A 13612-nucleotide genomic window follows, 5' to 3' on the forward strand; every position below is an offset into this window, starting at 1 on the left:
GTTGAAGAATTCTCTTCCAATATTTATTGTATTATGTTTTCATAACCCATAGGAAATAGTACATAGTACACAAGGGATTACTTAGATCAGCAGGCTTGATTGTGTCCTAATAAAATAAACTAATACGTTGGCACAAGACACTGGAAAAAAAGCATGCACTGTACACATTAAAAGAGTAGAATTTTAACTACTCAAGGTAAAAATCTAAGATGTTAATGAAAAAAACCCCTACTTCTCTGTGCAAAACTTAAATATATTTTTGAAAAACCACATTACCCAGTAAAAACAGAATATTAGGAAACATCTTCCAGGGGAAAAAAAATCTAGAAATGGAATAGGAAGAAAAATCTCAACACGATGACTTGTCTTGTGAACTGGGAGGTCTGCTTTAAATGCAGTGATCTCTGGATTGAGTCTTCAAGTGCAAAAATTAGCCTCACACAAGGAAGGACATGAATCCCAACATTGGAGGTAGATAATTTTGCAGGACACAAACAGGGGATAGTGATGCACTTACCACATATACTGTATGCTCATGATATGCTCACGCTCATGATACAATAATGCCAAAGGACCCCTTAGATATTACCAAGGGCAGTGTTTAGAGCTCAGAGTATTAGGGTTTGAATATCCCCTTCCTCAGGGATGTCCGCAGGGCTTCCTTTACCTTTTGATTCTTCAGGGTATAAATGAAAGGGTTCAGCAATGGTGTAAGCACCGATGTTAGCATGGCCACTGCCTTCTGGACTGTAGGGGAGCGCTCTTGGCTGGGCAAGGAGTACATGAAGATGGTGCTGCCATAGAAGATGGAAGCCACGGTGATGTGAGAGGCACAGGTGGAGAAAGCCTTCTGCCTTCCGGTGGCCGAGGGGATGCGGAGGATGGTGATGATGATGTATGTGTAAGAAACCAGAGTGACAGTCAGAGAGCTGAACAGCACCACAGAGCAGAAGGCAGACTCCACAGCCAATAGCTGGCGCGTGTCTGTGCAGGATAGCTGAACTAGTGGAGCATAGTCACAGAAGAAATGGTTTATTTTGTTAGGTCCACAGAAAGGCAACCTGATCATCAGGATAAGAGGGAAAAGGGGGAAGAGAGACCCACCCACCCAGCTGCTCAGCACGAGAAGGGCACAGAGCCATCCACTCATTATCATAGAATAGTGGAGTGGGTAGCAGATGGCAGTGTAGCGGTCAAAGGACATGGCAGCAATGAGAAATAGCTCAGTGGTGCCAAGGAAGAAATAAAAGTAGGTCTGAGCAACACAGCCCCAGAAAGAGATCACTATGCCATGGGATAGCAAGTTCTGCAACATCTCTGGTGTGACACAAAGGATGAAGAGGATCTCCAGGATGGAGAGATTGCAGAGAAAGAAGTACATAGGGGTGTGGAACTGATGGTCGGCACATACCAGCGTGATGATGAGGAGGTTCCCCGTGACAGTCAAAAGGAAGATAACCAGCAGCAGTACAAATAAAAGCATCTCCTGGAACCAGGGCAAGACAAAGCCCACAAGGATAAATTCGTTCACCATATTGCTGTGGTTGTTCATTCTCATCTGGTATTCCTATTTGCAGAAAGTAGGTTGATGTAGATGTGAAGGTAATCTGAATGCAGCTGGCTGTTCCTATGTCCTGGAGGGTGCAACAATAGCAGTCAGCACAGTATATATATATATGTAAATATTAAAATTGTAATAATGGAGAGAACTGTTGGCGTCCTTGTACTTTACTCATCCATACTAGAGACGTTCAGGTGAAAGTAGCTAGCAAGAACATTTGGAGGAAGGAAGAAATAAAAAGACCCATTCAGCATCAAATTGGCTTTTCACACATAGCATAGATCATGGTTTTATATTCTATTCTTCATGACTGTTGTAGCTACATAAATTCAGTGCTTACTTCTTACCACACCCAGGGGACTCACAAATGAAAGTGTCAGAGATGTTCCCAAAGGACCATGGTCTAAAAGGAATTCAAGAACTGGAAAAAGTTGGAGGATCAGAAACTGCTGGAAGACTGACAGACAGAAGATGGAAAGAAAGGCAGATAGAAAAATAATAATAATACAATTAATCAGTTCTTCAGTGGTTTACGAGTTAGCTACCTTACACATGTGGTTTATGAGTTAGCTACCAAATAGGGCAGCGATGGGGAAAATCTGATATCTGCGAGTAGGGCATCAAGGAAACCGATAAAGGTGTTTGAGAGCCCAAACTGGGGATAACATTTTGGCCATAGGTAGGGACTGAAGGCCACTGGAAGAGATCTGTGGGTGTTTGTGGGATAGCTTAGACAGAAGTCATCCGAATAGGTAGAGCTCAGTATGTAAAATCTGGAAAGATCTGTATTTCCTCTGACCATTTCAGAAACATTAAGCACACCCCTTGTGGATGTGTAACACACTTAGATATATGAAAATGGAGGTGTTGAGAACCCATGACTACCCAACATAGCCTCAAGAACAGAAAAGGGTGCTCTGAGTGGGCTACCACTCTTCTCGCCCCCTCCTCCCCAGTTCAGTGGCCGTGCCATTCACTTAGAAAGCTGGAGGTCTTGTGCTATGAACCAAAAGAGGCACTGGTTCAAACCCTCTGTAGGTGAGGGGCACTCAGAGCCCAACTCTGTAACCATCACATTACAGGGCAGACTCTCCTTCTGAAACTGAGCCACTAATATAGTCTCTGGAAAAACAGATGGAAGGAAATAAATGGGGAAAGTTTATGTCTTAAGGGGAGCAAGAATCCAAGGTCCCTTTCCTTACAGGTCCAGAGCTACCTCAAAGACCCACGCACCCTCTGACTTTCTCCCTTCCTCTTGTCCCCACATATCTCCCATCTCATGGTTGCCAAGTGAACCCGCTTTCAACATGAACGCCAGGGAAGGCACTAGATAATAGCTGACCTCTCATATGGTGACTGGAGTGATGCACTAGGCCCACAATCCTATAAGCCTCTAGCTGTCCCAGGACAGTGCTTTAACCGTCAGGCCACAAGGTAGGCACCATACAGAGTCCTCTTGAGGATGGCCCTGTTTTGAGCAGGGGGTTGGACTTCCAACCCTCATTTTCTGTGATTCTATCATTCTAAACACAAGTTTTATGGACAAAAGATTACAATGGCTAACAAAAAGAGATATAATACACTCACATTTTTTTCTTTGCAAATATGTTACCTGGGCTGTTCTTTAAGCATTACATAGATTGCAGCCTGGTGGCTCTGAAATTTGTATACTTGGTCTTTCACCTGGCAAGAAAATGCATGGGAGGCCTAAGATGAGATGGAGATTTTGCCTTCAGAATATGTATGTTTGTCAATAATCTTTGTTATGTCTCAATAAACTTCATGGACAATGTGGATACCTAAATATCTTTGATTCCTTAAGCTTTGATTGCTTAAGGTCCAGTCCTAAAAGCACAATTTATTTTTTCCTGTGGCTGACTTCCAAAAAGCTTCTGCAAACAACAGTATATCTATTTTATTATTTATTTTTACTGTGTAGAATAAAGGAAGGAAAGAAGATAGAACAAGGAAGACATATTTTCCTCTCACTAACTCTATCAAAACCTAATGACCACCTAATTACTGTATCTCTTTTGAATATCTGTTTCTCAGGAACTTTCCTTTCTTTCTTTTGTCTGCCCATCCATGACGCACTTGATTTATTTTAGAGAAACTTGTTCAACTTTGCCATGGATTGTCACCTTCTGATTCAAAACCTATTGCTGAAGTTCAGAAGTCTATTGAAGATGGAAAGCTATATTGTTGCATTTTTCCAAGTTCGTTCAGAAATAAAATTACTCAAAGCACCACTGTGAGCAACAGTGCTGTCCTCCTGGCCAGCATGGAATATATTTTATACATAAAGTAAAATTATGAATTAATTGCTATCAGCAGATTCAACAAGCAAAAATAAAGCATAGATTCTCATGTGCACATCCAGCAAATACATTCAAATATCTCACAGCTATAGACATTAAAATATGTTGAAATATTAAAAATAGCCTTTGTTTCATTTTTATATACTTCTGCATGAGTTACATCTTAAAGGTGCCAGCATGTCCCGCCTTCTTCCTGATTTAAGTTTAACACGACAGGATGTTACAGAGAGCCCTTTCATTTTCATATACTTGCATAGATGATGCATAATAAGTGCTGATTGGGAAGGCACAACTCCACGCCACCACCATCCCTACTGCTGCCAGACACTGTCTCCAGCCAGGTTGCAGCCCCAGGCCCTTCATCCCACCATTGGCACATTAATCTGGGGGTGGCATGTGCCCTCCCCTGCCCCGTCAACATGTCACCAATGTATACTTCTGAATGTTTCACAATGCAACATACTGTAGTAGTAAAACAGCATAATATGATTTGGCTGATCTCCTATGATGTATTAACTGACATATAATATGGTGTAATACAACAGCTGGAATACTCCACTATTTTTTTAATTCAATTTACTTAATACTTATGGAAATATTTTCTCTTGGACATGCCTTCTTTTGTAGTCTAGTAACGCTTATATTTCTAATACAGGAAAAGAAAGAAAACAAGCAACTACTGTACTTATTAGAACAACAGCTATTTTAAAGATATTATTTTTATATAACACCCTATCCAAAGAAGGCTCAGGGCAGCAATGTAACCCACAAGGTGTGAAAGAAAAACAGACTCTTGAGATGGCATGGCAAAAACTTTAACCCCCCCCGCCAACATACACACACACACACACACACGTGTGCGCGCGCACACACACCCGTGCGCGCACACACACACTTCCCTGTGTCTCAGTTAGGAGACCATCTCCCTATATCCAAATTGTTTCCCAGTCTTCCTTAGTACTTACCCTTAACAAGCACCTTCTCTTAACACAATAAATTATTTTTAATGCAATTTTTATTACTTTTTATGTAATGTGGAATTCATTGCCACAGACGGTGGTGGAGGCATAGCATAGCCAGGTTCCAAAAAGGACTGGATAAATACATAGGTGATAGATCTATTAATGGGTACTGAATAGAGTTGTTGGAGAAGTTTCCTCTGGCATCTCTAAACCAGTAAATGGATAGATCATTATAGAAATGATCATAGGGGATAGACCATAGAGGATAGATCATTATAGAAATATCTGGTTCAGTGCTTTCCCTCTAATGTATCCACTCCTGCCACTGTTGAAGACAGGATACTTGGTTAGATGGATCATTGATCTGACCCAGTATGGCACATTTTATGTTCTTATGTTTCATAACGTCCATTCACACCTGTGTCCTGTGCAGCCAGAAACATGCTTCCCATATTCAACCCTCTCATTGCTGACCCACTGCTGCTTCTCTGCCTCTCACGCAGGGGAAAAATCTAAAATTTTATCTGTTTGCCTCTTGACTGAAATAAAACAATTGGTAAAAAATAAGCACTGACTCTGCTAATTAAAAGGTCATCTGTTATGAATATGCAGCCAAAAAAAATAAAAAATCAATCCAGAGTAAAACAACAGGAGAAAAGTATATCCTATTCTGAACAAAAATCTTTTTTTTCTTTTTTTACAATGCTACTGAAATTTTCCAGATATTTATTTGGTGGGATATTCTGAAACAAAATATGAATATATATCAAATTAACAAGAGTTTTCTTAATAAACTGCATATTCGGAAATGCTTATGGGAATGCATTCAGGTTGCAGACTAAGAGTGAGAACTATATTGACTCCTCTGTGAAATCCTATGAAATATTAACTTTCATTTCTACCCAGGAGAACTTTTACACTCTTTTCTCCAATACCTGATGAAGGGTGTTTGTACCCAAAAGCTTGCAATTACAGAATTTTTTTTTGCAAAAATCTTGTTGGTCTAATAAAAGATATCATCTCTACTATGAGTCCTGATAACCATACATATACAAACTTGCACCAGGAGATACAATAGGGAAAGCACAGCACAGGAGATTTAAAAAAGGTGACTGAAGCACTATTGCCATAAAACCGACCGTGCTCTGAAGAAAATGAAATTCAGTTGCTCTTCAGTCATTGTGCAGTAGCTATGTCCAGTGCTCAGATTCTTAAAAAGGAAATATTTTCTTCCTCACACAGTCTCTCAAGGCGTTCTTGACCTTTTCATTCCTCAGGCTGTAGATGAAAGGGTTCAGGGGTGGTGTGACCACTATTGTTAGCATTGCCACTGCCTTCTGGACATCAGGGGAACGTCCCTGGCTGGGCAGGCAATACATGAAGATGGCACTGCCATAGAAAATGGAGGCCACGGTAAAGTGAGAGGCACAGGTGGAGAAAGCCTTCTGTCTGCCTGTAGCTGAGGGGATGCGCAGGATGGCAGTGATTATGTATGTGTAAGATCCAAGTGTGAAAGCCAAGGAGCTGAACTGCACTAGTATGCCAAGGATAGTCTCCAGGACCAAAAGGAAGCGTGTGTCAGTGCAGGACAGCTGAATAAGTGGTGCATAGTCACAGAAGAAGTGATCTATTAGATTTGGTCCACAGAAAGGCATCCTGATCAGAAGAAGGGATGGGGATAGGGAGAGGAGAACCCCAGCCAACCAGCATCCCATGGTGAGAAGAGCACAAACGTGGTCATTCATAATGATATGATAGCGGAGTGGCTGGCAGACCGCTACATAGCGGTCAAAGGACATGACAGCGATGAGGAAGAATTCAGCGATGCCGAACAAGAAATAGAAGTAGCACTGAGCAATACAGCCACAGAAGGAAATGGTTTTGTCCTCGGACAGCAGGTTCTTCATCATCTTTGGGGTTACAGAGACAATGAATAAAATCTCCAGGATGGACAGGTTGCTTAGGAAGAAGTACATGGGGGTATGGAGCTGATGCTCAGTGAACACCAGGGCAATGAGGAGAAGGTTCACAGTCAAGGTCAAAGTGAAGATGGTTAGCAGCAGTAGGAAAAATAGGACATCCCATGGCCAGGGTAGAGGAAAGCCTGTAAGGACAAATTCTGTCACCACACTTGTAAGGTTGTTTGTCCTCATGACAGCAGTATGTGCCCTGAGCAAGGAGGGACCAAATCTAAGCATTATGCATCTTAAAAGCATCTGCCCTAAATTATGAGCTCTCTTTCATGCTGTCATTGTTTGTCTGCCTTTCTCCAGAGACAACCATCTCTCTCTCTTACTCTTTCTCTCCAGTTCCCTCACACAGGTGCATACACACATTCAAAAACATATATTAGTCTATGTACATTTTAATGTGTGATTTAGAGTCTCTATCTGGTTCTTCTCACCTAAAACAGCTCTAGAATTCACTGATAAAAACGGGGAGGAAAATAGGGATAGAAACACAGGAAGGAATACGGAAGATCAGAGATCAGATGAGAAAATAAAGAGCTCAGAGTAAGTAGTACAAGAGCCCAACAAGAACCCTTATTTACCTTACCCCCTGGGGATAAAACACATTAAAATAGGAAGACAAAGGCAGGCATTTCAAGGTGTTATTATGCTTTGGTCCTGTGGTTTGTGGAACAGAACAAAGACTTGATAAGAGGGTTATCATCTCTGGGTTGAGAAGGACACAGCTGCATCAGTGGCTTGAATTAGAAACTCTGCCTATGGTATATGAATGATCTTGCCAAAGTTCCTTAGAACCTCCCTGCAATGCCAAGTGACCTTCATAGATTCATAGATGTTAGGGTCAGAAGGGACCTCAATAGATCATTGAGTCCGACCCCCAGATCACCGAGTCCAACCCCCTTGGAGATAGGCAACCCAGGTATGCTCCTGTCTGGAAAGTCTGTGTTGCTACAGACACATTATAGCCCTGCACAACGTTAGAAATATTGCTACTCCAATATTGGAACTTGCCAGGGAAACATGGCCATCAGTAGGTGCATAAACAATGAGTAGCAAATGGTGTTGCGCTAAGGTGATGCGGACAGTCAGCAGGTGGCTGGGGACAATCTCCTGCATCACCGCCATATCATGCTGTAGTTGTGACAATAGGAGAGTTGCAACCCTGGTGCTCAGGTTGTTGCCATGACTCAAAAACAAGTGGCCTCGCCAGGCAGTGTGCCAAACCAAATGTTTGATCCTTTCAGAATGTGTCTCCTGGAGGAAGGCGACAGCCAGCAGCTTCCAGCACAGGAGCTCCAGGATAGCCTCCTGTTTCACTAGATCTCGATAGCCGTCGATGTTAAAAGTGCCAGTACTTGTGGCTGCCATGGGTGTGGGTATGGGAGAGGAAGAGTGAGGTAAGGTGTAAGTAGACGAGGGAGCCCCCAAGAGCAGAGCAAAAAGCAGAGACAGGTCGGAAAAGGCCTATCATGCCCTACTCTACTTCAGGGACCCTGCCAGGTCCTACTCATCTCTCACCGCTGTGCAAGCTTCTCCAGACGGTAAGCCATCTGCTGAGTGCCTAGATCTTGGTGCATACGTTTGGACGCAGCTCTGGCAGCCTTGAGAAAAAACTTTAGGTTCTGTGCACCATTGGCTGATGCGCCCTGCTATGTTCTTCTGTCCTTTAGTCTGTTTCAAAAAGGTCAGGAGCCCCCATAGTCAGGACCAAACCAGGGGAAGTCTGCCAACATGGGCTGCACATTTCCGACAGACACGCGGTGAGGCTGCACCCTAGTTGGGAGCTCACCCACAAATGCAGCATCTACACCCTCAATATCGAAACCCATCAGCCTCCTCTGATTGTCCAGGTCAAGGACTGGCTCTCAAAGAGCAATCCCCACCTTCTTGGGGGGAGAGAGGTCATCCGGCTCTCGAGGTTGCTTGCAACACTCAGAAAGCTGGATCTCCATCTCACTAGCCTCCTCATCTAATTCGGTAGCCTGGGACATGACCAAGAGGTCAGCAGACTCCTCTGCCGCCCCGCTCCAGGAGAGAGGCTTTGTGAATAGCTCTTACTGCCACCTGCCTCCAGAAGCTGGGAGACAGGCAGTCCCTTTCACTTTCTTCTCTTTGTTTTTCTTCTTCTTCATGGCAGGTGGCCCACCCTTCATAGAGGATGGGCCAGACTACTTCTGGCCTGCCTCTCCAGGGCCATCCACCTCAGGCAAGGCCACGGTGGAGGGCAACTGGGAGGAGGCCTGAACCCCATCATCCGACAGGGCCTTGATGCCACAATCACTGACCACCCCAGCCACCTCAATTGGGGTGGTCAGGGCAGGCAGGGGGCAAGTGAAGGCATCAACCTCTCCACCTGGTGGTGTCTCTGTACTGGTGGCGGTGGGCACTGTAGGTGGAATGGGTGCGGGGGAGGCTTGGGGCCTCGTCCCAGCCCCTCTGCTGGATGGCGCTCTCACACAAGAGACTCCAGCCCTTCAGAAGGAACAGGGGTGGAAGGAGGTTGGAAAAAGCTCCTGGTCTCACTGGGTGGGGCCTGTGTCCCAGAGGTGGATACATCATCCATCAGTGCTGCTGTAGTCACCGATGTTATGGCTGATCTTCCCCATGGGCACTGGGCCACTAGGTGGGAAGAGCTACCGCACTGGAAACACGTGGTCTCCCCAAAGGAAAAATAGATCAGAAACCTCCACCTGTTGAACATGAGGATCAGGGACTGAGGAAGAGACTGTGGGCCCTCCCTGAAAAGGATGAAAACCTGCCTTCAAAAAGACAGGACATGCCTCATTTTTGGGTTCTTGCTTCCTATCGTCAGTCAGTGAAAGGGACTTGTAAGAACCCTATAGGTCTCAAGTTCCTGGGCCAGCTCCCGATTGGTCACATGCAGGGGGCGCACATTAGAAATCACCACCCTCACTGCTGGGGTGTCTAGGGGCGTGACAAAATAGCGTGCATCTGCAATGTCCAGGCCCTCTGTGCACACCCTGTTAACTTGGGTGGAATCACTCAGGTAAATCATTGGGACTGTGTTAACGTGACCTGCGTAACGTATATTATGCTGTCCCAGGAGACTAGCAAAGGCAACTGCGCAGACCTTGACCCCGATGTAGGGAGGGGTGTGAAGCCTCAAGCCATGGGTAATGGGGAGGTTCTGAGAGGCATCCTCATGCCAGCTGCTGGGTGTAGGAACAGCCATTTCTGCTAGGACAGAGTTAATTTCAAGCTGTAACTGAGAAGAAGAAAAGCAAAAATGTTTATACTAACTAAAAAGATAAGTGTCATTAAAGCCTAAAAGGGAGGGGGGAAGGGGCTGGAAGGGGAAAAAAAACAGAACAGAAAAAATGAAAAAAAAAGAGGAAAGGGGGGAAATAAGAGCACCCCTCAGAAGGCAAGTTATTGGAAAAGATAACTCCCCACAACAAGCAAGCAGAAAAAAAAGAAAGAAAGGAAAAGAGACAGTAAGAAAAAAAGGTTATAAAAAAGCAAGTGTCAGACAAAGAGACTGGAAGTACAGGGGGAAGGGACAGAGAGGAGAGAAAAAGGAGAAAAAAATGCTATGAAAATGCAAGAAAAGAATCAGAAAGTGAGCTAAACAGAAGCTAGAGACCTTTAGACAGGTAGGAGTCAGAAAAGAAAAGAGATAGGAAGCTGGGGAGTCTCACACCCCACGTAGCTCCAAGCGAGCCTTGTCCACTACATCAAGAAGGGAAGGAAGGAAGGAATGCAATGCTTTGAGTAATTGTCCCAAAACACAATGAAGATGTCAGTGCTACATTGCTTTTTTCAATGCTTCTTCTTAGACAGTAGCTCATCTAGTAGGCAACCTTTGATCCTCTGGATCATGGTGTCCATGTAAGAAGTCTAGTCAGATGCCTAATGAATCCATGTGTGGTTGACAAGCCCGATTCAAGAGCAACACAGCTTGTTACAAGTTTCACAAAGCCATATGTTGTCTGAGTTGGAGTTGAAGTTTACAGCATGCCGCTTTATTCTTTCTCACTTTGTTTCCATCCTCTGTATCAAAGCAAATCCACTTCATGTTGAGCTGCACCCAGTGCCAGATGTTCCCTCCAGATCACATAGGATTCTGTGTATTCCTCCTAGCTTTCTATGTTGATGTTGAACAACATAAAATTTTGGCATACATTGTGGTACTGCTATAGAGGGTGACCCCAATTTCTAGAGCAATCTTGAATCTCAATGTACAAAATATTCTTGTGGATATGGCCTCCTCCCATTCTCTTAACATGGCCAATCCATCTCAACCTTCTCTTCTTGACAGTGGTTTTTAAGTGTGCCAGTCTTGTGTGCTCCAGTTCCTCTATGTTTGGTGTTCTGTCTTCCTACTTTATTTTCAGGATCTTAGTTCCTCTTGGGCATTAGCTAATTTATTAAAAGGATTACAACCATTTATTTTAATTTTGACAAAGATTGATTCAGAAAACAACAAATAAGATGCTTTGTCTATGCTTGGACATATCAAACTCCTTTGTTCACTGTGACAACAACTCTGGCTCTTTTGAAAGCCTCTCAGATATAAAGATCTCCGTGACAGATGGACAACAAGTATCAGAAACACACAAGTTGTTTCTGTTCTACCCATTTAGCATGTATTGCAGTCTAGGAAGAAATGTAGGTTGTTTGTCATTATAAAATCTCTCTCTTTCCAAAACATTGCTTAAATCAGGCATACTTGGAGGGAGACTGTTCTCAGTGGTGGCAGATGAGAGAACAAGGAGCAATAGTCTCAAGTTGCAACAAGGGATGTTTAGGTTGAATATTAGAAAACATTTTCTCACTAGGAGGGTAGTGAAGCACTAGGATGGGTTACCTAGAGAGGTGTTGGAGGTTTTTAAGACCTGGCTCAACAAAACCCTAGCTGGAATGCACTAGTTGAGGATGGTCCTGCTTTGAGCAGGAGGTTGGACTAGATGGCTACCTGAAGTCCCTTCCAACTCTCATTGTCTATGATTTTATGATTCTACTCAATCATGGGCCAAATCTGTACCCCAGCATCATGCCAACTGGCCCACAGGGTTCCAACCTAATTTGTGGGGAGCCCTGCGGGCCATGGCCCTGTGCTGTATGTTGGGTGTACTGGGCAGTGTGGGAACTGATTTTGGCATATGTGGGTGTGGGAGCAGGTGTTGTGGGGCCTTCAGCCCAAATCTGGCTGGGTGAAGTCAGCAAAAGGCCCAGAATTCTGTTCCCAGGTGTGTGGGGGCAGTGCACAGCCCCCCGAAGGAGAACCCAGCTGGGTGTGGGGCGACATAAGGACCCTGGAGCCAGAGCCTGATCCTGGTGAAGCACAGGTGGTACAGGGCTCCAGGGCTCAAACCAAATGTATAGGAGTGGAAGGGGGAGCCATCCAAACACTGAACCGACCCTGCACCACTTACCTGTTCTATGGAGCCAGAACTGTGAGCACACATGGTTTAAATAAATATTCATTATTTTAAAGGTTGTTCTTTAACATCACAAGTTGCAGTTTCCCATAGTAAGGAAATAGGGATACCTCCTCAGAGCTGAGGACTGGTGAACTGTTGGCTTACAAAAGGCATTTTTATTATTTTTATATATCATAGTGTGTTATGTTAAAAAATGAAGGAATATCTTATAGATTTAAGTGAAATTTCCTGTGAAGAATTTTCTTTACTTAAAAAAAGAGAAGGAAAATATATTTTGGAAACTTCAGAATTTAATTTTGAAAACATATTTCATTGTTAATGAAACCTGTTTAACTTTGTAATACATCTTTACTCTGCTTCACAACATAGTAAGAGAAGTGAATGCATTAATGATTCTCCAACCATTTGGGTTGGTCTAATAAAAGATATCAAATTCACCCAAGAAACCTTGTCTGCATTATCTTGACATTTTCTGTCTAGCCTTTTTATACAAAACAGAAAATATGTTACACTCTTGTACAACACAAATGTCAATTTATGGCATAATATGACAAAGCATATAGTACAGGTTACTACTACAGTTATGACATAATGAAACAGTTAAAAATGCCATCATTTTTACATTTGCTTTTTAATCAATAATGAGGACACCCAGATAGTACATATGAATTATATTGTTTCTAGGTCATACGATCATAGGAAAGTAGAACTGGACAGGACCCCACAAGGTCACATGTATTCCTGCTCAGGGAAGGAACATCTCTTACTAAACCATCCCAAGCATGTGTCTGTCCAACCTGCTCTTCAAAATTTCCAGGGAGAGAGATTGCATAACTTCTCCAGCTAGCTTCTTTCAATGCTTGAACATCCTCATAGTCAGAAAGCCCCTCCTAATCTCCAACCATCATTTCCTCTGCTTCAGCTTAAAGCCATTGCTCCTAGACCTGTCCGTTTTGGCCTCAGAGAAAAGCTCATCTTCATTTTCTCTCTGATCACCCTTCAGGTATTTCAAAACTGCTATCAAATCACCCCTCAGTCTTCTCTTCTCCAGATTAAATAACTCTACCTCTTTCAGCCTTTCCTCATATACCATACCTCCCAAGGCCTCTAAGAAATTTTGTTTCTCTTTACTGGCTGTTTCCTAGTCTGTCCACATCCTTCTTGAAGTGCAGTGCCCAAAGCTAGACAGAGTCCTCTAGGTAAGATTTCACCAGTGCTGAATAGAGAGGAAGAATCACTTTCCTTCATTTGCACATGGTGCTCCTGTTAATGCAACCACAAAATGGATCTACATGCTCATACAGGAACAGGTTCCAAAATTTAACCTGGAAGTAACCAATGATAATCAGACATTAGATGAAGGAGAAGGAGGTGCCTCTGTTTACTTGGAGCAGGA

At 43.4% G+C, this 13612-nt stretch overlaps 2 protein-coding genes across 2 annotated transcripts; both read right to left on the reverse strand.

Annotated features, from left to right (window-relative positions):
• Window positions 1–616: 616 nt before the first annotated feature.
• On the reverse strand, window positions 617–1552 carry LOC102375663 (olfactory receptor 6M1-like). The gene has a single exon (XM_006037421.1). It carries the CDS (start codon window positions 1550–1552, stop codon window positions 617–619), a length of 936 nt encoding a protein of 311 aa, XP_006037483.1.
• A 4500-nt stretch (window positions 1553–6052) lies between these two features.
• Window positions 6053–6994, reverse strand: LOC102375906 (olfactory receptor 6M1-like). Its single transcript, XM_006037422.2, has one exon. The coding sequence runs from the start codon at window positions 6992–6994 to the stop codon at window positions 6053–6055; it is 942 nt and encodes a 313-aa protein (XP_006037484.2).
• Between the last annotated feature and the right edge of the window lie 6618 nt (window positions 6995–13612).

This window comes from Alligator sinensis, unplaced genomic scaffold (genome assembly GCF_000455745.1).
Source record: "Alligator sinensis unplaced genomic scaffold, ASM45574v1 scaffold526_1, whole genome shotgun sequence".
NCBI lineage: Eukaryota > Metazoa > Chordata > Crocodylia > Alligatoridae > Alligator > Alligator sinensis.